At 42.3% G+C, this 24,395-nt stretch overlaps 1 protein-coding gene across 3 annotated transcripts in view; it reads right to left on the reverse strand.

Annotated features, from left to right (window-relative positions):
• The window catches only part of CCDC27 (coiled-coil domain containing 27), a 290,662-nt gene that overhangs the window by 144,490 nt on the left and 121,777 nt on the right, over positions 1 to 24,395 (reverse strand). For all 3 annotated transcript variants that reach the window (XM_086921745.1, XM_086921743.1, XM_086921744.1), the window contains one exon: positions 10,858 to 11,007. In XM_086921745.1, coding sequence (XP_086777871.1) covers positions 10,858 to 11,007 — 150 coding nt within the window. The remainder of the gene's footprint in view (positions 1 to 10,857; positions 11,008 to 24,395) is intronic.

Genomic DNA, 24,395 nt, shown 5'->3' on the forward strand with positions numbered 1-24,395 from the left:
TTGGATGCTTGATTCCGGTCTAGGAAAGACGTGGCTTGGTAGCTCGGGCTGGACTGTTCCCATGAGGCACTGGGTCAAGGCTGATTTGCATAAAGCCATTGTCTGACCTAGGGTGGTGTGGAATGCAAAAAAACAATGGATTTAGGCCCAGATCTTTGTACTGGGGTGAATGTAAGACATTGTTCTGCATTCTGTCCATCAACTGTGTTTTTTGCAATTTCCCCCCGAGTGGGCTGGGTATGCTCAGACGTGAGTTCCAGGCTCTCCACATCACTGGAGTCAAGCTATCCAGGCTGAAGTAGGATGATAGCCAAAAACCGGTCCTTGATACTTGATTCCGGTCTAGGAAAGACATGGCTTGGTAGTTCGGGCTGGACTGTTCCCATGAGGCACAGGGTCAAGGCTGATTTGCAGATAGCCATTGTCTGACCTCGGGTGGTGTGGAGTGCAAAAAACGATGGATTTAGGCCCAGATATTTGTACTGGGGTGAATGTAAGACATTGTTCTGCATTCTGTCCATCAACTGTGTTTTGTGCAATTTTCACCCTGAGTGGGCTGGGTATGCACAGACGTGAGTCCCAGGCTCTCCACATCACTGGAGTCAAGCTATCCAAGCTGAAGAAGGCTGATAGCCAGAAACCGGTCCTTGGATGCTTGATTCCGGTCTAGGAAAGACATGGCTTGGTAGTTCGGGCTGGACTGTTCCCATGAGGCACAGGGTCAAAACTGATTTGCATATAGCCATTGTCTGACCTAGGGTGGTGTGGAGTGCAAAAAAACGATGGATTTAGGCCCAGATCTTTGTACTGGGGTGAATGTAAGACATTGTTCTTTATTCTGTTCATCAGCTGTGTTTTTTGCAATTTTCACCCCGAGTGGGCTGGGTATGCTCAGACGTGAGTCCCAGGCTCTCCACATCACTGGAGTCAAGCTATCCAAGCTGAAGAAGGCTGATAGCCAGAAACCGGTCCTTGGATGCTTGATTCCAGTCTAGGAAAGACATGGCCTGGTAGTTCTGGCTGGACTGGTCCCATGAGGCACTGGGTCAAGGCTGATTTGCATATAGCCATTGTCTGACCTAGGGTGGTGTGGAGTGCAAAAAAACGATGGACTAAGGCCCAGATCTTTGTACTGGGGTGAATGTAAGACATTGTTCTGCATTCTGTCCATCAACTGTGTTTTGTGCAATTTTCACCCTGAGTGGCCTGGGTATGCTCAGACGTGAGTCCCAGGCTCTCCACATGTCTGGAGTCAAGCTATCCAAGCTGAAGAAGGCTGATAGCCAGAAACCGGTCCTTGGATGCTTGATTCTGGTCTAGGAAAGACATGGCTTGGTAGTTCGGGCTGGACTGTTCCCATGAGGTACAGGGTCAAAGCTGATTTGCATATAGCCATTGTCTGACCTAGGGTGGTGTGGAGTGCAAAAAAACGATGGATTTAGGCCCAGATCTTTGTACTGGGGTGAATGTAAGACATTGTTCTGCATTCTGTCCATCAACTGTGTTTTATGCAATTTCCCCCCCGAGTGGGCTGGGTATGCTCAGACGTGAGTCTCAGGCTCTCCACATCACTGGAGTCAAGCTATCCAGGCTGAAGAAGGCTGATAGCCAGAAACCGGTCCTTGAATGCTTGATTCCGGTCTAGGAAAGACATGGCTTGGTAGTTCGGGCTGGCCTGGTCCCATGAGGCACTGGGTCAAGGCTGATTTGCATATAGCCATTGTCTGACCTAGGGTGGTGTGGAGTGCAATAAAACGATGGATTTAGGCCCAGATCTTTGTACTGGGGTGAATGTAAGACATTGTTCTGCATTCTGTCCATCAACTGTGTTTTTTGAAATTTTCACCCGAGTGGGCTGGGAATGCTCAGACATGAGTCCCAGTCTCTCCACATCACTGGAGTCAAGCTATCCAAGCTGAAGAAGGCTGATAGCCAGAAACCGATCCTTGGATACTTGATTCCAGTCTAGGAAAGACATGGCTTGGTAGTTCAGGCTGGACTGTTCCCATGAGGCACAGGATCAAGGCTGATTTGCATATAGCCATTTTCTGACCTAGGGTGGTGTGGAGTGCAATAAAACGATGGATTTAGGCCCAGATCTTTGTACTGGGGTGAATATAAGACATTATTCTGCATTCTGTCCATCAACTGTGTTTTTTGCAATTTTCACCCGAGTGGGCTGGGTATGTTCAGACGTGAGTCTCAGGCTCTCCACATCACTGGAGTCAAGCTATCCAGGCTGAAGAAGGCTGATAGCCCGAAACCGGTTCTTGGATGCTTGATTACGGTCTAGGAAAGACATGGCTTGGTAGTTCGGGCTGGACTGTTCCCATGAGGCACAGGGTCAAGTCTGATTTGCATATAGCCATTGTCTGACCTAGGGTGGTGTGGAGTACAAAAAAAAGATGGATTTAGGCCCAGATCTTTGTACTGGGGTGAATGTAAGACATTGTTCTGCATTCTCTGCATCAACTGTGTTTTTTGAAATTTTCACCCGAGTGGGCTGGGTATGCTCAGACGTGAGTCCCAGGCTCTCCACATCACTGGAGTCAAGCTATCCAGGCTGAAGAAGGCTGATAGAAAAAAGACTGGTAGCGGTCTGTGTTAAACCCCGAAGATTAGAGCAAAAAATCTGATTGTTAGAAGGCGTGTGTGTGTTGGAACCTGGAAGTGTTTGAGTAGGAGGAAATGAATCCCATCAGCCCACCCATGTGGCGGAGTATCGTCATTTGGGATTAGGAGAGGTCAAAGTCCAGATAAGGAGGCACACCTGATTGAATTGTGTGTGTAATTCTCCAATTCTCTAAGACCAAGCCAGATGGATCCGACCCAGAGTAATATACGTGGGTGTCTATGGTGTGGGAAAACAAATTGCAGTGAAAAAGTTTGATCAAAATCAAAAAATGAGTGCTAGTTGAAATTGGCTACCATGATATAGGGACATTTTTTATTCGGGGTAGACCATGGTGTCAAGATTAAAAGAAAGTGTATAACAGTCCGAAATAATGACTGTCCTATATAGTTGGTGTTATGGTCAACATGTTTCTGCCGTGCAGGGGCATCTCCCCTACTTAGGCTTTCATCAGGACCAAATCAAGATACACTACTGCAATAACATACATATGATCAACGAATCACAAAAGAATTGTTACCAAATAATAATACTGGATATTGTGCCGCCCGCTAGTTACTCACTGCGTCGGTACTTCCAGTTTTTCAATGGATTCTTTCCTGGAATAATTAAAAAAAACACATATATAACAATATCCAACACACATATCACCTGCCTATAATTCAATCCATGTTAGTTGTGCTTCTTAATCAAACTCTAACAGTGTTACAGGGTAATATATATTTAAAAAAAGGTTTTCACTCACCCAATGATGCTTGGGAGTAAGCCTCACCTCTCCTGGCCACGGCACTGCTCACGGCCACGGCTCAGGAATTAGAGGCCCTGCTCTGTGTTTGTGTCTCACATCAAGACTTGTGGTTTGTGGGTTTAAGTGCAAAGTAATCGCTATGCACAGAGTATCCTCACAATCAGATGTTAACAAAAAGTGGAATTGGTGTGTGATTTCTAAGCTTAACACCTATATGTGAAAAGATCTCAGTATTAGCATGCATATCAAATTCCTAGTACGGACTCTGGTACAGTTAAGGTCTAGTTGGTATGATATATCAGGTGTAAAAATGTATTAGGATCCTTTGTTTTAAACACGAGTCATACAACCGCCAGGGAGAACTACTAAATGACAACAATTTTCATCAGCGAGCCTCAGAACAAGGCCAGAGGTACCGACGGACAGGTAAGGAACAACAGGGCGTTACGATTCTGCTCTTTTCCTAATTTAATTTAATTTTTCTTTAGCTATGTCTGAGATCTATCTCAGTCTAGGTCTATATAAAACCATAAAAGTCAAACCATCTAGTCTACTTGTGGAATGAGATACACTTAATCAAGCCATTAGAGATAACTGGACATTATATCTAGAAGCATATGACAAGATATGTTTCACTAATGCTGAGTGTTAATAGAGTTATTTGTATCTTGGCATTTCCTTGATGTTTTCAGCCTTTTCAATATTATGAGTGACCAAAATACCAATGTTGTTTATGTGCCTCCTTGTGGAGGTACATATAGTGATAAATTGATATGAAGGGTGATACCTCTGTGTACACCACTTTCACATATATAGTCAAGTCAAGTCAAGTCAAAGAATTTATACAGCGCACTACATACCCAGAGGGTCTCAAGGCGCTTATACAAAAAAGAAATTCCACAAACACAGAGCGGGGCCTCTAATTCCTGAGCCGAGGCCAGGAGAGGTGAGGCTTGCTCCCAAGCATCATTGGGTGAGCGAAAACCTTTTTTTAAATATATATTACCCCGTATCACTGTTAGAGTTTGATTATGAAGCACAACTAACATGGATTGAATTATAGGCAGGTGATATGTGTGTTGGATACTGTTATATATGTGTTTTGTGAATTATTCCAGGAAAGAATCCATTGAAAAACTGGAAGTACCGACGCAGTGAGTAACTAGCGGGCGGCACAATATCCAGTATTATTATTTGGTAACAATTCTTTTGTGATTCGTTGATCATATGTATGTTATTGCAGTAGTGTATCTTGATTTGGTCCTGATGAAAGCCTAAGTAGGGGAGATGCCCCTAGATGGCAGAAACATGTTGACCATGACACCAACTATATAGGACAGTCATTATTTCGGACTGTTATACACTTTCTTTTAATCTTGACACCATGGTCTACCCCGAATAAAAATGTTCCCTATATCATGGTAGCCAATTTTAACTAGCACTCATTTTTTTATTTTGATTTTGATCACACTTTTTCACTGCAATTTGTTTTCCCACACCATAGACACCCACATATATTACTCTTGGTCAGATCCATCTGGCTTGGTCTTAGAGAATTGGAGAATTACACACACAATTCAATCAGGTGTGCCTCCTTATCTGGACTTGACGATACTCCGCCACATGGGTGGGCTGATGGGATTTATTTCCTCCTACTCAAACACTTCCAGGTTCCAACACACACATGCCTTCTAACAATCAGATTTTTTGCTCTAATCTTGAGGGTTTAACACAGACCGCTACCAGTCTTTTTTCTTTCTGTGATCAGTTTATTTGGGGGTGTAGACTGGCTTGCATGGTCTCTAAATATAGTTCCCCTTGGACCCTCCCCAATTCTGTTATGTTACATGAAGAAGGCTGATAGCCAGAAACCGGTCCTTGGATGCTTGATTCCGGTCTAGGAAAGACATGGCTTGGTAGTTCGGGCTGGACTGTTCCCATGAGGCACAGGGTCAAGGCTGATTTGCATATAGCCATTGTCTGACCTAGGGTGGTGTGGAGTGGAAAAAAACGATGGATTTAGGCCCAGATCTTTGTACTGGGGTGAATGTAAGACATTGTCCTGCATTCTGTCCATCAACTGTGTTTTTTGCAATTTTCACCCCGAGTGGGCTGGGTATGCTCAGACGTGAGTCCCAGGCTCTCCACATCACTGGAGTCAAGCTATCCAGGCTGAAGAAGGCTGATAGCCCGAGTGGGCTGGGTATGTTCAGACGTGAGTCTCAGGCTCTCCACATCACTGGAGTCAAGCTATCCAGGCTGAAGAAGGCTGATAGCCAGAAACCGGTCCTTGGATGCTTGATTCCGGTCTAGGAAAGATATGGCTTGGTAGTTCGGGCTGGACTGTTCCCATGAGGCACAGGGTCAAGGCTGATTTGCATATAGCCATTGTCTGACCTAGGGTGGTGTGGAGTTCAAAAAAACGGTGGATTTAGGCCCAGATCTTTGTACTGGGGTGAATGTAAGACATTGTTCTGCATTCTGTACATCAACTGTGTTTTTTGTAGGCTAGTTTGAAACCAGCATACATCATTTTGTTTTATGAGTGGTCATTATGAGAAAATCTCCCCGTGTTAGAATTTGCCTTAGTGTCTGCTTTTCTAGATTACGTAAATCGCTTTAGTGTCAAAGCAATTGTTTTTCTACATTTAACATCTCTTTTGCACTGACTTCTGTTTTGCACTGGTGAGTTGGTTCGAATATTGGTAAAAATGTTTGTATAAATTATACAAAATCGACATACAGTTTAAGGCGTAAAGTACATCTAAAATGTTATTGGCAACATTGATATCAAATACCTTTTTATTTACATCTGCACAGTGTCAAGAAAGCGCAATGTTCCTTGTAGTATTTTTCCTGTGAAATAAACACGGTTTCCACATAGATGGCTGAGCTTATGAAAATAACGCTGAAGTACATTTAATATGTAAAGACTAAAGAGCAGATTCCCTTCTATGATGGGTGGCTGAGGCTGAATTGTTGTTGCATTCATTTGAACGCATTTACTTGACTGCACTCGTGAAATCTGTTATAATAGTTTGTCTTTATCTACAAATCTGTCAAAAATTAAAAGAAACAAATGGCTGCAGTGATTAAAACAATTGCCGACTGGCTATAGATTATGCTAAAAGGTACTTATTTCATTGCCATTCTCTCGAAATGACCTTGCCTGAAATATGATTCAGTTTTGTTGAAATGCAAATGTGACTCCACAGACTAATTTTCAATAGCTCCAGTGTGTATACAGGACGTTCTACGTTGTTATATTTGTGGGCTCTGTTTTAATCTTTTTGCTCATGGAAAGTCAGATTCATGTGTATAATTAGTCATTTGCAAATTTTGAATAGCATGAAATTACTTTAACATCACTTGGATATCATTTACATATTGTAGCTCTTACTGTGTAAATATACCTCCTGATGAAAGATGTGATATAAAAGCGTATGACCCAAACCCTCCTTTTTGCCGTCGGCCTCACTCGCTGTGCTCGCTCGCATACATTGATTCGTTCTGCTTACGCCTCAGCAGTTTAAAATTCCACCAGCCGCCTCTGAGCTTGAGTAGAAATCTACTTGAGCGTCAGAAAACGACCGCTTGCACTGTGCAAGATGCGGTTTGCACTGATTGCACAGTGCGGACAAGCGTCCAACACTGTGCAATCAGTGCGAGTAGCATTTTGCACAGTGCGCTACGCAGTTCGCGTAGCTACGAGTAGCTCTTGTAGTGCGAAGTGCACTTCATGTATCTTCGCCTAGCACTACTACGCCCAGGGTTAGTAAATATGCCCCCATGTTTTTTACAGTATTTTACATTTATCTCTAGTCACCAATGCTAGATGCAATAATCCCTTGCTTGCCTGCCTGTTTCACAAAATATAGGGAGCTGTAAGGTGCTTTATGGTGTCATTTTAAAGGTAACATCAAATTTATTTCCCCCAAAAAATCCTAACATTCATTTTCAGTTCTGGCCTTGAAAAAAGTTTCTTGCCAGCCTTGTGTAATTGAAAAAAAAGTCATAAACATACGTACATATATATAGTACCCAGAGGGGTTTTGGTAAGCTCTTTTCTCCCTTTGATCTCTTACAGTGTTATTCACATTTTGCTTTTGGTCAAAACAAAATACATCATGGGTCAGTGAGTCGTTACTTCAGCCACTGGGGCTCAAATTTACTAAGCCCTTGTATTTCCATTGCCTCACACAAGGAGACACAAGGCGACACAAGCCAAAGCAAGGGCTTATTTGAAACTCACTAACCACGCAAAGCCAACTTGAAGGACTCAGCAAGGTTTAGTACATCCAGACTAACATAATTTAGCTGAGAACGCGGACTTCTGTTACTCTGCATGGGTGCCATGCGTAAAAAGTGTGTGCATTACCATTTATCCATCCATGGACTTTGGATCATTCCCTGACTTACTAAGGGTAGCAAACCTGGGAATGTATCAAAATACTATACGTTCCCAAAAAAGGTGTAATGAGGAGAAATGTTTCTCCATGATATTTCCTCTTTCTACGTGTGTTGTATTCTGCAGCACACATAGAAATAGGAAAATACCTCTGAGGATTGTTTTTGTGCAGGAAGGTACCTGCCTCTAAAGCAGGCATCCTTGCACCATGGCTCAAGTGTACCTGTGTTGGCGCTGGGCAGTACTCAGTGCACCAGATCAGAGAGAGAAGGAATGAGCCATATCTTCGTAAATAAGGCGCATTCCTGCTCTATTTGATGCAGGGCAGCTAGTTTTCTTGCTGTGTTGTGCTGTGTCAAATGTTAGTATATCTGGGACTGGGTCTCTTGCACTGTGAGTGGTAGCATTTTTGACTGATCAAGTGCACATCCCCGAAAAAGAAGGGCTAGATCTGGTGAGCCGATACTTTAGTTTGGTAATGCATCTCAATATTTTATTTTGACAAAGCGTTTTCTTTTCAGTTTTCATAATTTCTATTTTTTAGTCATCCTTGTGTGTTTTAAGGGGATACAATAATTCTGAGCAGGGCCGGACTGGCATTTGCGGGCACCGGGCATTTCCCCGGTGGGCTGGAGGGGTGGGGGCTGGTTTTGTGGCAGCGGGGGGCCGCTTTTCTTACAGAGTGCCGGTTTTGTAGCAGCGCTGCAAAATCGGCACTCTGTAAGAAAAGCGGTAGCAGTGCTTTGCGGGTAACAACCCCCTCCCCTCCCGTTACCAGGGCCGGCGGAGAAGCAACCTGCCAGGGCTGGTTGCTGGTCTCAGTCCGGCCCTGATTCTGAGACTACTGTACTCTTCCTTTGCACTGGTAATAATAATTTTTCTGTGACGTGCATTAAAATGAAGAATGTTATCGATCGCTTTTCTAACGTACACCTGCCTCCTAAGACGCACCCGTACTTTCAAGATTACATGCAACTATTAATTTTAATTAAAAATGTCATCGCAAGCATATGGTTTAATGGGGGCATGCTTTCTTTTTTCATTTTATTTTTGTGTCATATGCTTGGAATGAAGGAAACATACATTAACCATCTAACCAGCCTAACAAGACCAGGCCTATTCCCTTTGGTAAAGGTTGTTTCAGTATGTGAGGAGCACTTCACACAGCAAATTTCCATTAGTAAAATAAATGTTTCAAAGAGTAAAGTGATGACTTTTAGTTATAATGGGTGTAAGATTAGAGCAAAACTAAAATGGTTTTTAGGAGATGAAATAATGGAAATAGTAAAATTTTACCCTTATCTAGGAAAATTCTTCACTAATAGGTGTTCTGCTAACAGACATATGGACCACTGCAAAAGAAAAGCCATCTCACAAGCCTCTGCAATTAATCACTTGTACTTGCAATGTGGTAAAAGAAATTTTTCGCATACCATTGCTGTGTATAAAATAAAGATTCCCCCCACTTTGAATTATGCAAATGAAATGTTAGACGAATGCAATTGGGTAAAGTTTGAAAAAGTAGAAGGTAAAATTTGCGACAACTATGTAATCTGAGCCATGCTGCGTCAATCGCTGCTATTAGACTCGAATTTGGCCTTCTTTCAACATATGTGTTAACAATGGCAGCTAGTTTAAGGTGGGGAAATGCATTGATAAATTGTCAGGAGAATCTATTAAGGTTGGCTTTGTATAAGGAAATTTTTATCAATATATTATCAAAAAGTGTAATTTTTAGGAATTATTCAAAGTCTTTAAGCAGTTTTGGTATAGACTTTGAAGGGGCAGAAGGTTTGGATAAAATCGCATTAAAACATATAATTAAAAGAAGTATATATGCGATTTCCCGGGAAAGAGACTTGAAAATATGCCGTGTGAATGGAAAGTTGGACTGTATTGTGGAAAGTTCTATAGTTAAAAATCCTCAGCCATATGTTCTATGGAACTTGAATCATGGAGTTCGCAGAGTGATTTTATTATTAAGAATGAACCAGTTGCCCTTAAGGATTGTAACAGGCGCCTGGGAGGGTATCCCCAAAAACAAAAGATACTGTGATTTATGCAATGGTGGCATACAAGATTTTAATCATGTCTTGATTGTGTGCCCAGCGCTTCTTTCAATACGCCGCAAATACTTAAGGCATGGTTTTTTACTGTATAAAATTTCCACAGCAGAACAGGCCCGTAACTTTCTCCTGTTCCCTCCATCTGAATTGATTTTTTTTTTTTAATTGTTTTTTTGAAGAATTTTTGAATGTCTATTAAAAACATTAGTGGGCTAGAGTGATCCTTAGGTTTTTATAGTATTCAGTGATGTGATTTTATGCACCAGCACTTTTAGGCAATTTAAGCACTTTAATTATTTACTAAACATGATACTTAGTATTCGATTTTTAATTGTGGATTAGTATTTCTGTAAGAAAGTTAATTTCTTATACGCATTTCCTTAGAAACATAGCTCCTAGTTAATCATTTGTGTCCTAGAATAGGGCATTCAATGCACTTGCACTTTATGTAATGCATTAGCACCTTATCTAGCACTTTACAAAATATTCGCTGCTACCTCTATTCCGTGTTCATTCTCTTAAAAAAGCTTTTTAACTACTGGACGCAGTTAAGAAAAATTGAACTTGTAACTTTTTGTGCTTTGGTCATTGATCTCCGTCGTCCCCTAGTATAATGAAGAAAAGTGGCTACATATCTTTGGGTGTAACTTAGATAAATTGAATTTGTACCTCTTTGTATTTTTAATATTGTGATTTGTATGAAATGCTGTTTTATTGATATTTTATGTGGAATTCCTTGGAATTCCAAATCATAATAAATAATTGAATTGAATCCATTTAATATCCAGTGCTGTAATATCTCTCACTTTCCTGTTCAACACATACAACCGGATTTCATGTAAGCTACTCAGTTTCAGGTCAAGCCCTTTTTTCAAGTACTATATGTCCTGAGAACTTCAGTGGTCTTGTTTATCACCCAGGACTGATGTCACATTGATGCTCACTGAAGTCAAATATTTCTGTAGCCCGCCACATTGTACAGTGCGTGGGGTTCTCTTCTTACCTGTGCCACCTGAATCTGGTCGGTGGATGTCTGAGGCGGATGAAAGGTCGACCTGGTTTCCAGTTTCCAAATTGATGACAGAATCATAGCAGGCGTTGTTCCATCGATTGATGGTTAAATGTAACTCTGATGTAGCTGCTGATATGCTATCTAAGAGCATGTAAAGAGAGGAGCAGCAAATGTGTCACCACATGTACTTTGAAAAGAGAAATAATAACATCGAACAGAAGCACATACGTATTTAAGTTAAATTCTTTAGTGAACTGATATTGTCTGCAAATTACATTCAATACGTAGTATTTCTGAAAATAAATTTATGTAGAAAAACTTATTTGCACATTTTCCTGAATCAATATAATGTAGCTGAAACCAAAGTTAGAAGTATGGCTAGAACTTGACTTGCCATTTTCATATGGCTTTGTTCTGTATTTTTAGCTGCATATAGTGCTGTGTGCTTCCCGAAAGCAATGTGTATCCTTTCCATCTCATGGCATAAGGCTGGTAGCCTTAGCCTAGCTTGGTATGAGCATGGAAGTATCCTTCTAACTATGGCTTCGTGATGGTGGGGTTTGGTTGCTGCAGGTATGTTGTAAATGCTAGCAGGAGATTGAATAGATAGCTTTCCCTGCCTGCCACGGCTACGTATGGATGACCAGAGTTCATAATGGTTGCCATGCTAGCATGGAGAACATAGGCAGCTCATAAGCTCTTCTCCCAGGCCCAAATGACACAATAAGTAATTACAATAAACACTAATGAAACGCCCTCTTCCATTCTCCTAACAATATACGCAAGGACAAGAAGGTAACCTTGTTCAACACTCCTGACACAAAGGAATGAGCGAAGGCAGCAGCTGGGCCTCATAAAACCCATATAAACAACACAATAGCCTCCTTGTCCTATTCCATTAGCTCAAGGAGTTAACACAAATATATTTATAAGCCCCTAGTAAAGTGCACTACATGTGCCCAGGCCCTGTAAATTAATTGTGACTATTGGCCCTGCAAATGTATGACGTTACAACGCATACTTTTACAACCCATACCATTACAACGCATTTTTTACAACACAACATCCATTACAACGCATTCCATTACAACTCATGCTATTACAACAAATTTTTAAAAACTACCTTTACAACGCATTCCATTACAACGCATACTACCTTTACAACGCATACCATTACAACGCATACAATTACATTGCATGTATGGTAAGTATTGGATAGTGTAGGGGTAAAAGTGACTATTCTAACTCCAGGGGGGTGCAACAGTAGTATAGTCTAGTCTAGTCTGGATATTTGTATTGCACAACATATCACATCCCAAGGGAGTCTCATGGCGCATGCGGACGATCCTGAGGGAGAATGAGCCAGAAGATGGAGTTAGCAGAAGAAACATGTTTTCAATTTTTTGCGGAAGCTCCTAAGTTCCGTTGTTGTGCGTAGGCTTAGAGGAAGTTTGTTCCATAGGGATGGTGCCATGAAAGAGAAGGCACGACCGCCATTTCTGGCAGTTTGAACTCTGAGCGGCGTGAGCTGTGACTTGGTGCTTGATCTCAGCTGTCAACCAGGCCAGTATTTTGGTCCTAGACCGTACATGTGTTTATGAACCAGACACATGGTTTTGAAAATGGTTCTTTTTTTTACAGGGAGCCAATGTAGGATTCTTAGGCATGGCAAAGAGGGGGATTGTCTGGGTAGACCTAGAATCAGACAAGCAACTGTATTTTGTACAACTTGCAGTTTCCTAATATGGCACTCGTTTATGGCGAGGAGGAGTGAATTGAAATGAGGCCCTGAACAAGAATTCTGCATGCTTCGGTTGGTATCCATTTAAAGACCTTGCGTAAACTCCGCATAATTCCGAAGCAGGTGCCCACCGTATGATTTACATGGTCCTTCATGGATAACTTGTTGTCCATGCGGAACCCTAAATTGCGGACTGATTCTTTTGGGACGGGACACTCCCCTAGTTCCGAAGGGTGGCCAGTGTTCATTTGCTCGCCCAAATAGCATGACTTCAGATTTGGTGCCATTCAGCTGGAGATGGTTTTGGCCCATCCAGTTTTTTACCTCAACCATACACATTTTAAAACACCTTTTGGTGTTGTTTGCGTCAGGGCCAAGTGTGACCAATATTTGCGTATCATCCGCGTAAGATAACACGTCAAACCCGCATGCCCTGATCACGTTGGCCAGGGGGGCCATATAAACGTTAAAAAGCGAAGGGCTCAAAATAGAGCTTTGGGGCACACCTCTTATGACGGGCCGAGTACTGGCCAGAGTATTGTCTACAGTAGGGTAAGTGTTGGATAGTGTAGGGGTAAAAATTATTATTCTAACTCCAGAGGGTGCAACAGTAGGGTAAGTGTTGGATAGTGTAGGGGCAAAAATTACTATTCTAACTCCAGGGGGTGCAACAGTAGGGTAAGTGTTGGATAGTGTAAGGCTGTTATGCGTTTCAATGGTATGCGTTGTAATGGTATGCGTTGTAATGACATGCGTTGTAGTGGTATGCGTTGTAGTGTCATGCGTTGTAATGGTTGCGTTGTAATGGCATGCGTTGTAATGGATGTTGCGTTGTAAAAGTTTCGTTGTAATGGTAGTGCGTTGTAAAAGTTGTGTTGTAAAGGTTGTTTCCCGGCCCTGCAGCACTGATTGTCACACCCACTCAAGTAATCCTTTAACCATGACTCAGGCCAGTCAATACAGAGCTTGTGAGTGAGGTTTAAAACTGCAATACCGACCTGGTAAGTTAACCTTCTTGCCAGGCCCAAACCGTCCTTTTTAGGTCTCGACCAGCCAATGTGCTTGCGCATTGCAGCTTGAGACATATAGAGGTGCATCAGGAAAGCTTACCAAGAAGGCTTTGACAGGCGGATTACGCACAGTGCATGTGCTCCATGCACGCGCTTGCCATTTGTTCCCAGAGCCTCGGCATGTGCCTCGCATCATCGCATCAGACCCACCTCAGCAGTTATCGCTCACACCCCATATGTTTGTTCCCTCCCGGACTGCAAAGGAATGTCGCTCCCTTGCTCCCCCGCCATGCAATGCAGAGAGCTTGTTTTTTTATTGCTGATCTACTTTCACGGCTGCGCTACTGCAGCGTTGCCAATGCGAGTACAGAGATGGTATACCTTTACTTTGCCAAGACTTTCTGAGATTGCTGTTCCCGTCAATGCTTCTCAGCTATTTGCAATGCTTTTCGCGCTGCCCCCGCGCATCCCAGGGGGCCAGCTTTAGATATTTTTCTACACTTCCGGAACGAATATTGAAGGAGAAGGGCTCCGATACAGGAGATAGTACACTATGCCTTAATCGGCACGGTATAGCGACACGGCTAAATTTGAAGTCTTTCTCTCATCCTCTGAAACAAGGAGTTTGACAGCGTACAAGGGATCAGGAGATAATATCTGACCTCTTAATAAAAGCAAGTGGGATACATTCGCCATTTTTTGGAACCAGTTTTGAAGCCATTGTAGTACCGAGATACGATACCAAGCCCTGAAGAAGCCCGTGTTGGGCGAAACGCGTAGGCTGTGAATTTTGGCTGTGGATTTTATGACACAATGAAAGCACTTGAAAATCACGTCACCGTTTGGAAAACCATTACTCCTGTCATCTATGTTGATTTATATGTATGGCATTTAAAGCCACAAATAAGTACTGATACGCTTTGACTCTCCACTGTTGTGTTAAATAATGGGCTTAAGCAAACGTGCCCATCGAATATGCTGCATTTGCGCAACATGGTATCAGAATAACATGAAACAAGTAATGCTTCTTGGAGCTACTGTCGAGGCAACATAACAGAACAAGCATGGCCGGCTTAAATTAAGAACTCGATTTATGTAAACAATTTGAGTTTACCCCCAACACAAGCAGAAATGGTTTCAGCATTATGGCCATGTCAGCGCCGAGACTCACACGTATAGGTCTGAAATATGTATTGGCTTTAATGCAGCGTGGCCAATGCGAGTACAGGGATGTTATCCCTTTCCTTTGCCAAGACTTTCTGAGATTGCTCTTCCCTTCAATGCTTCTCAGCTATTTGCAAGACTTCTCGCGCTGCCCCCGCGCATCCCTGGGGGCCAGCTGTAGATATTTCTGGGGAGCAGTTTCAAAATGATTTGTTCTGTTTATTTAGTTGCTTTTTGATATAGCACAAACTCAGCATTGTTTCAATTTCCACAAAAAAAGTGGTTAAAATATACAAACCAGGTACCTGTTGTTTCTTAACCCCCCAGTGTGATGACTTATAGAAACTTGCCATTAGAAGTAATGGGGTAACCCAGTAACCCTCAGAACCTGGGTAAGGAAACTAAACGACAACATTGGTACTGTTGGGGATCACATTTAAATTGAAAAATGTATTGAATACAAGAATAAAACAATATATCCAATGAAGCATATATGAGGAAACACACACTGACCACAATAGTATAGAGGTAAATCTTTTAGTATAAACCTGGTAGCGAGTAAATTCACAATTCTTGAATAGCTGTCCAAAACAAACAAAACACATGGACTAGGTATACATTGAGTGAATAGGTCGTGACTGGTGACAGAGTGCTGTAAACAATTAAACAAAGTGCCAAAATAATCATACATATAGACGAAAAATTACATCACGAGTGTCCACTTTAGAATACAATTTTCTCAAACGGATAAATTATTTCTTTGCTTCATTGAGACTCTGTGTGGTCGGATACATAAACAGAACGTTGACGTTTACTCGCTACAAGGTATATACTAAAAGATTTACCTTTATAATTACTTTTAGAAACTTGGCATTTTCTTACTGTAACCATTTTGTGCCTTCTGCCTATCTCTGAATATGTGTCTGGGGTGGGTGGCAGCTAGCTTTGTACATTCCCTTAGACAGCCACACACAAAGGGAGCTTAGGTGTGACTGATGGGCCATTCATATCTTGATGGGCCACCATGGGCAGGGAGGGAGGGGCTAATACTGCCTTACTGAAAGGTTTTGTTTCGTCCCCACACAAATGGTTGCATAACCCCCTGTAGTGAGTACAGAGCCATGGCAGGAAAACAAGGAACTTGTGCACTCCAAAGGCATCTATTTTAAGTCTCCCCCACTTTAAAGGTACAACTGGTTTTAAGAACTGGACCTCTGACTCTACCAACTCAGAACACTCCTGGAAATGAAGCCCTTCTATCAGGAAGAAGGACTGCTAAGCTGCTGGAGGGACTGCACTTTGCTGAACTACTTTGTTGTGTTGGCCTATTGCCTGCTGCCCTCTTGCCTGGGAGTGAGTAGGACTAGACTTGCATCTCTACATCCCAGAACTTAAGTATCTCCAAGGGGTTGTTGGCTTGCCTCCTGTTTTCCGAAGTCTCAGGGATATCAAAGACATCTCTCTTCAACCTGTAAACAGCACCTTGACTCTGTTTGCTGTGAGTCCTGCTCTGCCAAGTGGTGCAAATCCAGACCTGGGCCCTTGGAAGTGCTGCATCTTTAAAAACCAATGCAACGACAATGTAGCCCTGATCGGAACCAGTGCATTTTCCCTTTGTGCTGATATATTGCCGCTTCTGCACAGACCTTGGACTCCACAACACCAACTGTGCAACGCATCGTCTCCAGGTTGTGACGCATCTGTGACTTTGTGCAGCTCAGGGCCAATGTATAGCTTCGTGCTGCTTGCATCACCTTCAGCCCAGCAGATCAACGACAATGCATCGCCCCAGTGCTCTTCACATCTTGACTGACGACACATCCTCAATGGTGTGCTGCACGGAAATGACGCCTACATCCGAGAGATTGACGATGCATCACCTCCTGTGCTCCCCGCATCACCCCCAAAGTCGACGCATCCAAGGTACTGTTCAGCGACCAAGGCTGGTCCCTGCATCTGGCCCCCGCTTCATTGTGGTCGGTCTGAACTTTTGGATTTGGTTTCTTAGCACCACAAAACGGTTTATTATTGAAACATTCATACCTTGACTTCTACTTGGTTTTTTGTTGTCCTGGTCTTATTTTACTGTAAACTTATAAGCCATTTTTCTAAACTAGCGTGGAGTCTATTGTGGTGTTTTCACTGTGTTACTGTTTGAAGTGTTGGAGAAATACTTTACATATAGCTTATTAAATTAAGCCTGACTGCTCTATGCCAAGCTACCAGAGGGTGAGTACAGGTTAATTTAAAGTATGTCTCTGACTTACCCTGACTGGGATTGTGGTTTCTGCTTGGACAGGGTACATACCTCTTCCAACCAGAAACCCAATTTCTAACATTATGTATTTATTATTTGAAGAGGTTATGGTGGAGTAATTTGGTAAGGAAGGCATTGAGGCTGGCTCATCCCTTGATGGGCTGGTCACCTAAGGAAGTTCAGGGGCTGGGAAGTGCTGGTATGTTAAAGAGGACCAAAAGGGCCAAATGCCTCTGAGGAGGATTGAACACTAGGTCTAAAGGGATTGAATGTAGATCACAAGGTTCCAGGAAAAGGGAGATTATAGTTATGTTGGTGATGGCATCCGTACAGGAACAATAAGTGCAGGAAATTAGTTATGGGATAATGCAGACTTGAAAGACTGGAATGGAAAATTGCTTTTAGCCTTAGACTGGTAAGGGAGCTGGTGGTTCCAAGTTGGTTGGTCTATTGATAGGTGAGCAGGTCGGAGTGATTGTGTTTGAGCATCAAGTTTATCTATAGTCTGTCACTACAGCATTAGAAAAACTCTTTACGGAATGCTGATTGCAAAACCTTGAATGAATGCTGATTTAGTAGTTATCACAATCATTCTTTATACACCTGTAATAAGGGTTGTCCCTAGATATCACATACATCTCAGTGTAAAAGCAAATCTTAAGATGGAGAATGGTAGCTACCCACAAAAAAAAGGGCCAGTGCATTCCCCACTTCAATGTTCTTCACCAGGGTCTGTCTTTGTTATTAACATAGTTTCCCACTTCAGCTGCTATCCTGAAGTGTTGCTTTTTTGTGGTTGCACATGCCTGCCATGACACACACTGCATTCGTAGAGAAGGACAGGCCTGGTCTGGCCTGTCCTACAACATCTCCTCCTTCCCTGAAGTTGGACAAGCAGCCAGAAGATGGCTAAATGGTATTTGAAGTTTACATGATGTACTTATTCTGCTAGGTCAACAGCCTATAAATGTAAACCTGAGCTGTTGAGCACTTCATTCAAAGGCTCCACTATTACCAGAAGGGTGTTGGTTCTTCAGGGTACTACTATGGTGAGCAGCATGTCTCCTCAGTCCTTGGACAAACACGGAATGGGGCACTGTGAAGTCTGACTTGCCAATGGTACTGCTTGTACTACTGCATAAAAAGCCACAGCCTTCAAATAAATCTCAAGAAATCCTCTCTTGCCTTCAGGAGTGACCAAAGGGGATTACGCATGCATCTATTCTATCCATGCAAGCAAACATCCTGGAGTAATGCCATCAAAGCACGTTGCCCTGAACAAATGGCCCGCTTTGTTACCTTCATTGGAACCCCCACCACACCATTCCAGGGAGCCTGTAGCCCTGGTCATCGCCTGGTGTGCATGCACCTAATGCCAGCCTCTTTGCAGAGTTCTAGCACGTGATTGGCTCTGACACTAGCCAGATCCTAATCTCTAGCTTAGCATCTGTAAAGTCCTTTGTGCACCCTTTTTTCCTCAATTGGTCCACCATTAACTAGCACCATAACGCAGGTGTCATTAGTACCTTAGTTATTGAGAATGGGTGTAAAAGGTACCGATCGCTTATTGGGCTAAACTTACTTTCTCCAAAAACTAACAATCTCACTTTCCCTTTCTCTTTCTTTCTCCCTTCACATTAATTGGGTTACCATCCCTTTTCGAACAGCGACAAACACCACTTCCCCCACTCTTGCAATCTTGTAAATTTCTGTACAGCCTTGAGGAAGCCCCAGGCTGGATGGCCATGTAAAGGGATGAAACAAGTGTTGGTTGTTCTCTCACTCACTATCACGGATACAGTGACAACACCATTATAAACAAGCAACAAATATGAACCGATGTGTGATTGGAATTTTTCCTTAAAAAATATAGGAAACAAATCTTGCCCTGACAATCCTGTTCTGGTCATTAGTACCTTGATGTCAAGAGATATCCAACCTTTAGCTTCCTAGAATCCTAACCAGGTGAGAAATTAGATCTTATTGGTCAAAATAACGTCAAAATACTTATCCTCAAACTGCACAGTGACACCCATCAGTTTTGGAGGATGAATCAGTATTCAGAATACCTCTGATAATATTACATTAGTCGTTTACATGTTTAAGAGTATGAACAGAACCTTTTGCTATCACTTGACTTTCTGCCCACGTGATCTTTATTAATGTGTAAAATAACACTCAGAAGGGAACATTCTTCTGAAGTATACAGGGAAAAAACTCTAAAAATGTGCCCCGGTTTTCCCTGTTTTGCAGGTAATAAGCAGCCATAACTGAAGCTGCATTGTTTTGTGTAAGTGCAAGGAAGATACTTTGATAACTTTTCTTGACCTGACTTTATATTGGCTTGGACTCTTTGGGCATCATTAGGATGACGGGCGGACTTTGTAAAAAGGGACCACCCGCCATAAGCGCGGCAGTCCCGTGGGGGTGATTAGGATGCGCCCGCCACACTGGCCGGGGCATCCTGCAATTTTAACGTTGCAGTGGGCGGTGCTTTCAGCAGCACTCGCCGCAATGGCAAAAATGCATGTTGTGCATATGCATGCACAACGTGGCAGGCACTGCGCGGTGCCTGCCAAGTTGTGCATGCACATGCAGGGGGGTACTATAGGTACCTACAATGTGCCCCCCTATCACCCCAACATCCTGGGGGCCCGCAACAGGCCCCCAACTTCAAAATCTGCATACCTTTCCGTGGCGGCAATGCCGCCAGAGGAATGTTGCCTTCCGCCTGCATCCTGAAATGGATGGCGGTGTCTAGCAGACACCGCCACCATATTAATCACTTTTCCGCCCAGTCAACTTGTCAACCGGCGGAAAAGCAGCAGGCGGTCTTCCCGCCATACTACTATGGCGGGGGAAATGGTTGGCAGGCGATAAAGGATGTAGGGGGGATCGCCACCGCCATGCGCGGGGTGGTGATTTGCCCTACATCCTAATGGACCTCTTGATTTTAGAATTACTATTGCGGAGAAGCCAGGAATCTTAAACACTGTACACTGTGTAGGAATATTACTTCTGTTAATTGATGGATTCGTTTTGCGTAATTTATGTTTGCAATCCAAGATTTTGGAAGTTGATGGTTGCGCCTTGACCACCCCAGACAAATGCCCAGGCTCTTGACCTCTGGTGTGGGGGGCGGGCGATTCCCCAGACATGGAGGCCAGGTAAGCTGTTTCCACAAAGAAGGGTCATTCCCCACCACCAGGACTTCAGTCTTGTCTCTGTTTAACTTAAGGACACTAGAGACCATCTAAGTATTAACTGGTTCTAAATAGGTATTCAAATTCACCGCAGCTTAATTGATGTTAGTTTCAGAGAGATGACAATTTGGGTGTCATCAGCATAGGACACCATAGGAAGACTAAAAGTGCAGATTATATCCGCAAGGGGTCAGCCATATACATTGAAAAGTGTGGGCTCAGGGAGGAGTCCTGAGACACAGCACATATAAGCTGCTGAACATCTGACAGATGATGGCCTTCCCTAACCTGAAAACCCCTACTTTCTAAGAAGGAGGAGAGCCATTCAAGTGCTTTTCCAGTTATCCCAAGTGCCTCCAATCTGACCCGGAGCACCGAGTGGGACACAGTGTCGAAGGAAGCATTTCAATCAAGTAGAATAAGTGCTGCTACTCTTCATTGATCAAGGGTTTTCCTTAGATCTTCTGTGGCTAATAGCATGACTGTTTCCTTGCTATAGCGAGGTCTTAAACGTGTTTGTGTGTGATAAAGCACACTATCATCCTCCAGAAATGCGGTCAGATGCCCATTGACCAGTTTCTTTATAATCTTGCTAACACCAGAAAGCAGGGATATGGGTCTAAAGCTGTCAGCTTTAGTGAGGTTTAAATGTGGCTTTTTCAGCAATGGGCTGATTATTGCATGCTTCCAGGGATCAGGAACTTTTGCGCTGTCAAGCGAGAGATTATACATAGTGGTTAGGGCTAGAATTGTAGTGTCTTTGGTTTTTGCCAGAATACCTATTGGTACAGGGTCCAATGGAGACCCAGATTTTATTGTTTTCGCTGATTCCAAGGTGGCATTGCAATGTATCTGGGAGAAAGCCAATAGTTTAGGACTGATGTTTTTGTCACATGGTCTATGGTTCCCTGCACAAGCTGAGTTTAAGTCTATGACCAATGATTTATAAATGAGTCTGACCTAGCTAAGAAAAAACAGGACCAGATCATTGCAGCAGTCCTTGGTGGGGATAAGGGGTGGCACAGGTGCGGGGTGAGGGGGAACGACCCTCAACATTTGGGTTTAAAAAGGAGGATACAATAGCATACATTTCTTTTGACGGGTGTAGGGGTTGGGAACTCTTCTCTGCAAGATCTACTACCCTAGCTGTTCTAATGATGTACTGCTTTTTTAATGCCTTTTTATAAAGAGCATTTTTTTCTTCTTCATAATTTGCCCTCCATTTCCTCTCCACTTTTTTGCACTCTTTTTTAAGTCCCTGATTTCTGAGGTGAACCAAGAGGTGCTAACATTGCATCTAGAAATGTTCTGCCTTCTTTTCGGGATATGCGTTTCTAGAGGTGATTCTATCCATTTCACGAATGCCTGATAGTGTTGATATTTCCGTCTTGACTCCAAACTGAGCCCCTAAGTGCCTCAGTCCAAGCAGCCACATCATTCAGTATGGACAAGGGTCTTGACATTCTGGATTGACGGATTTCTGGTTGAGGCAGCCCTGTTTTTATGATGGAAAGTTTGATCAACGTGTAGTAGTACCAAATTATTGGTAAAGGATCAGCGGCAACCAGATCAGTTGAGGTGGTAAAAATAGGGTACCATATGTGGCCTCTGCTATGTGTGGGGAACATACCTAGCTGGGCAAACTGCATTGCTACAAGGTCGTGGTTAAGATAGGTAGAGGCAGCGCAGTTGATATCATTAAAATGATTATTGAGGTCCCCTAGTAAGGTAAAATTTGCTGAGTGCAAACAGAGGCAACAATCTCGGGGGTGATTGATGCAAAGTCTGTGGCCAGACAGGGAGGCCGATAAAGGAGAAGGCCTGAAAATATAAATGTTTCAGGCAGTTTCATTCAAAATAGTATGTTTTTGCAATAAGTGATATTCATTGAGGAGATTCTGCATTCCAAAGTGTTTTTTTAAAAATAATTGCGACCCCACCCCCTTTCTTCCCAATTCGATAGTTTCTAGCGAATGCATATCCGAGGGTAGGGCAGCCGCTATATCGGGCCTGCAGTCATCATTTAACCAAATTTCAGTAAGAAACAGGACTGAGGGTTGCTGGTCCTCTAGCAAAATAAAAACAGAGATTGGCAGTTTAGGAGGAACACTGGCCAGGAAACCTCAACTGTGGTGGATGTGCAAATGTTATCATCCATCTTAGGTCCAAAAAAAGACAGCCTTGGGAACGCCAAAGTTGTAGGAATAATCTTGGCAATTAATAGGCATCCGAAGAGGGTCCAAGGAATGAGTGCAGGTTGCGCTCAGTGATGGATTAAAGATTTGTTAGTATTTCCATAGTATATTGAATGCGCTCTAATATCAGAGGGGCAGGGGTTCTGGCCCCAGGCCCCTGCCAGCAGGGTACAGAAGCCCACAGGCTTGCCTTTGGCGCACCAGTGGCGCATCCACGTCCTGGCCTCATTAAATAGAGGAGGAGCCGGGCGTGAGTGAGAAAGCTGGACTGACAAAAAAGATGGCACCCGATTTTGTGCTCTCGTTGCTGGCTCTAAACAAGGCCAAAGGAGGGCAACCTCCTATTAAGCACCAAAGCACGCTATTCAGTTGTGCAGATAAAGCGCAAATATACAGATCTCACAATAAAAGCAGCATACTAAGAGATCCTCGTTTTTAAAACAAGCGTTTTCTCTGAAATCGTGAATAGGCAGACTATCTCCACACATGTGCAAGATCCAGGATTTTAGCACGAGTGGAGATATTCCGCATTGTAAGAACTTCAGAGAGAATCCCATGTTGAAGAAAGGTTATTGTTTAAAATCTGAAACCATGCAATCTTTATCCATGTGCACCTTCTGGTTCTTGAAATAGCACAAATAGTCAGAAAATGCTAACTGTATTACTACTTCAGTGATATTGTTTGGAGAGGCAGCTGAATTATACGTGTGGCCCACTTCTGCTTCTGAGGAGGGCATTGGAGATGTGGCAAAGTCCTTGGTTTCTAGAGGACATGCAGTAAGTTACAACATTACTAAAGGAGCACTGACATTCACGATCTGGGTATTGACATGTTTGTTAAGCTTACGAGTGAGTCTTGGCGAGAAAGAAAGGGCTGAACCTCAGAAGAGAAGACCATATATCATTAGAAAAACATTGTGGGGAGGGTCAGTTCTGGAAATTTCCCTTTGGACCTTTAAACTACAGAGGCATCATAAATTAAAGAGATGTATCAATTCTTTAATGAGGGAAAGTATCTGTTGCCTTTATAATAGGTTGCACTGGAAGCAGTTGTTCTACATCCTGTACATTAGAGGCAATGGGTGCAGGGAAAGAATATTGAGGAAGAAATATCGAATTGCATAAATATTGTGGTAAAAAATATCGTGGTTCAGGAATATTGAAGGAAATATCCTCCTGGTCAAGAATATCGATTTTAGGTAAGTAACATCGATTTAAAAATATCGAAGTGTTTAAAATCGTTTGTAAAATATAGTTGTTAAATTTATATTTTATTAATGTTGTGTATTTTAGTATATATTTTATATGTGTGATTTTTTTGTAGAGGAATTGTTCGTATTTTTATTATATGTGTTAAAATTTGAGTAGTTATTAATTTCTGTTTAATTTAATTTTGCATGTTTAGTTCTGTAGCCAGTTGTGAGTTTATAGGGGAATAGGGTGGGAAGTAAATTAATTATATAAAATGTATTGATTATTTATAGTAGTTAATAATTTTGTTTTATTGAATTTTCTGGTTTTTAGTTCTGTGCGGGTTGTGGGTTATTGGGGAATAGGGTGGGAAGTAATTTACTTATATAAAATAAATTGATTATTTAAAGAGGTTATTAAAAAAAAATGCGTATTTAGTTCCATAGCGGCTTGTGGGTTTATAGGGGAATAGGGTGGGAAGTAATTTAATTATATAAAACTTATTGAATAATTTCTATTTATTCATATTTGTTTAATTGTGATGTTATAGTGTTAAATGTGTACAATAATGTGTTAATAATTGTTTTTATAATTAGTTGTTAATTAATTTAAATTAATTAATTAGAAATTATTTATGGTAACTGTGTAATTAGTTTTAGGTGTGTGTTGTGGTGTTTATAGTGTAAATGGTGTGAAGGGTGGGAAGTAATTTATTTTGTATTGAATTATTAATTAGTTGTTGATTACCTTAAACGAATGAATTGGTAA

The sequence above is a fragment of the Lissotriton vulgaris genome, chromosome 5 (assembly GCF_964263255.1).
Source record: "Lissotriton vulgaris chromosome 5, aLisVul1.2, whole genome shotgun sequence".
Lineage (NCBI taxonomy): Eukaryota > Metazoa > Chordata > Amphibia > Caudata > Salamandridae > Lissotriton > Lissotriton vulgaris.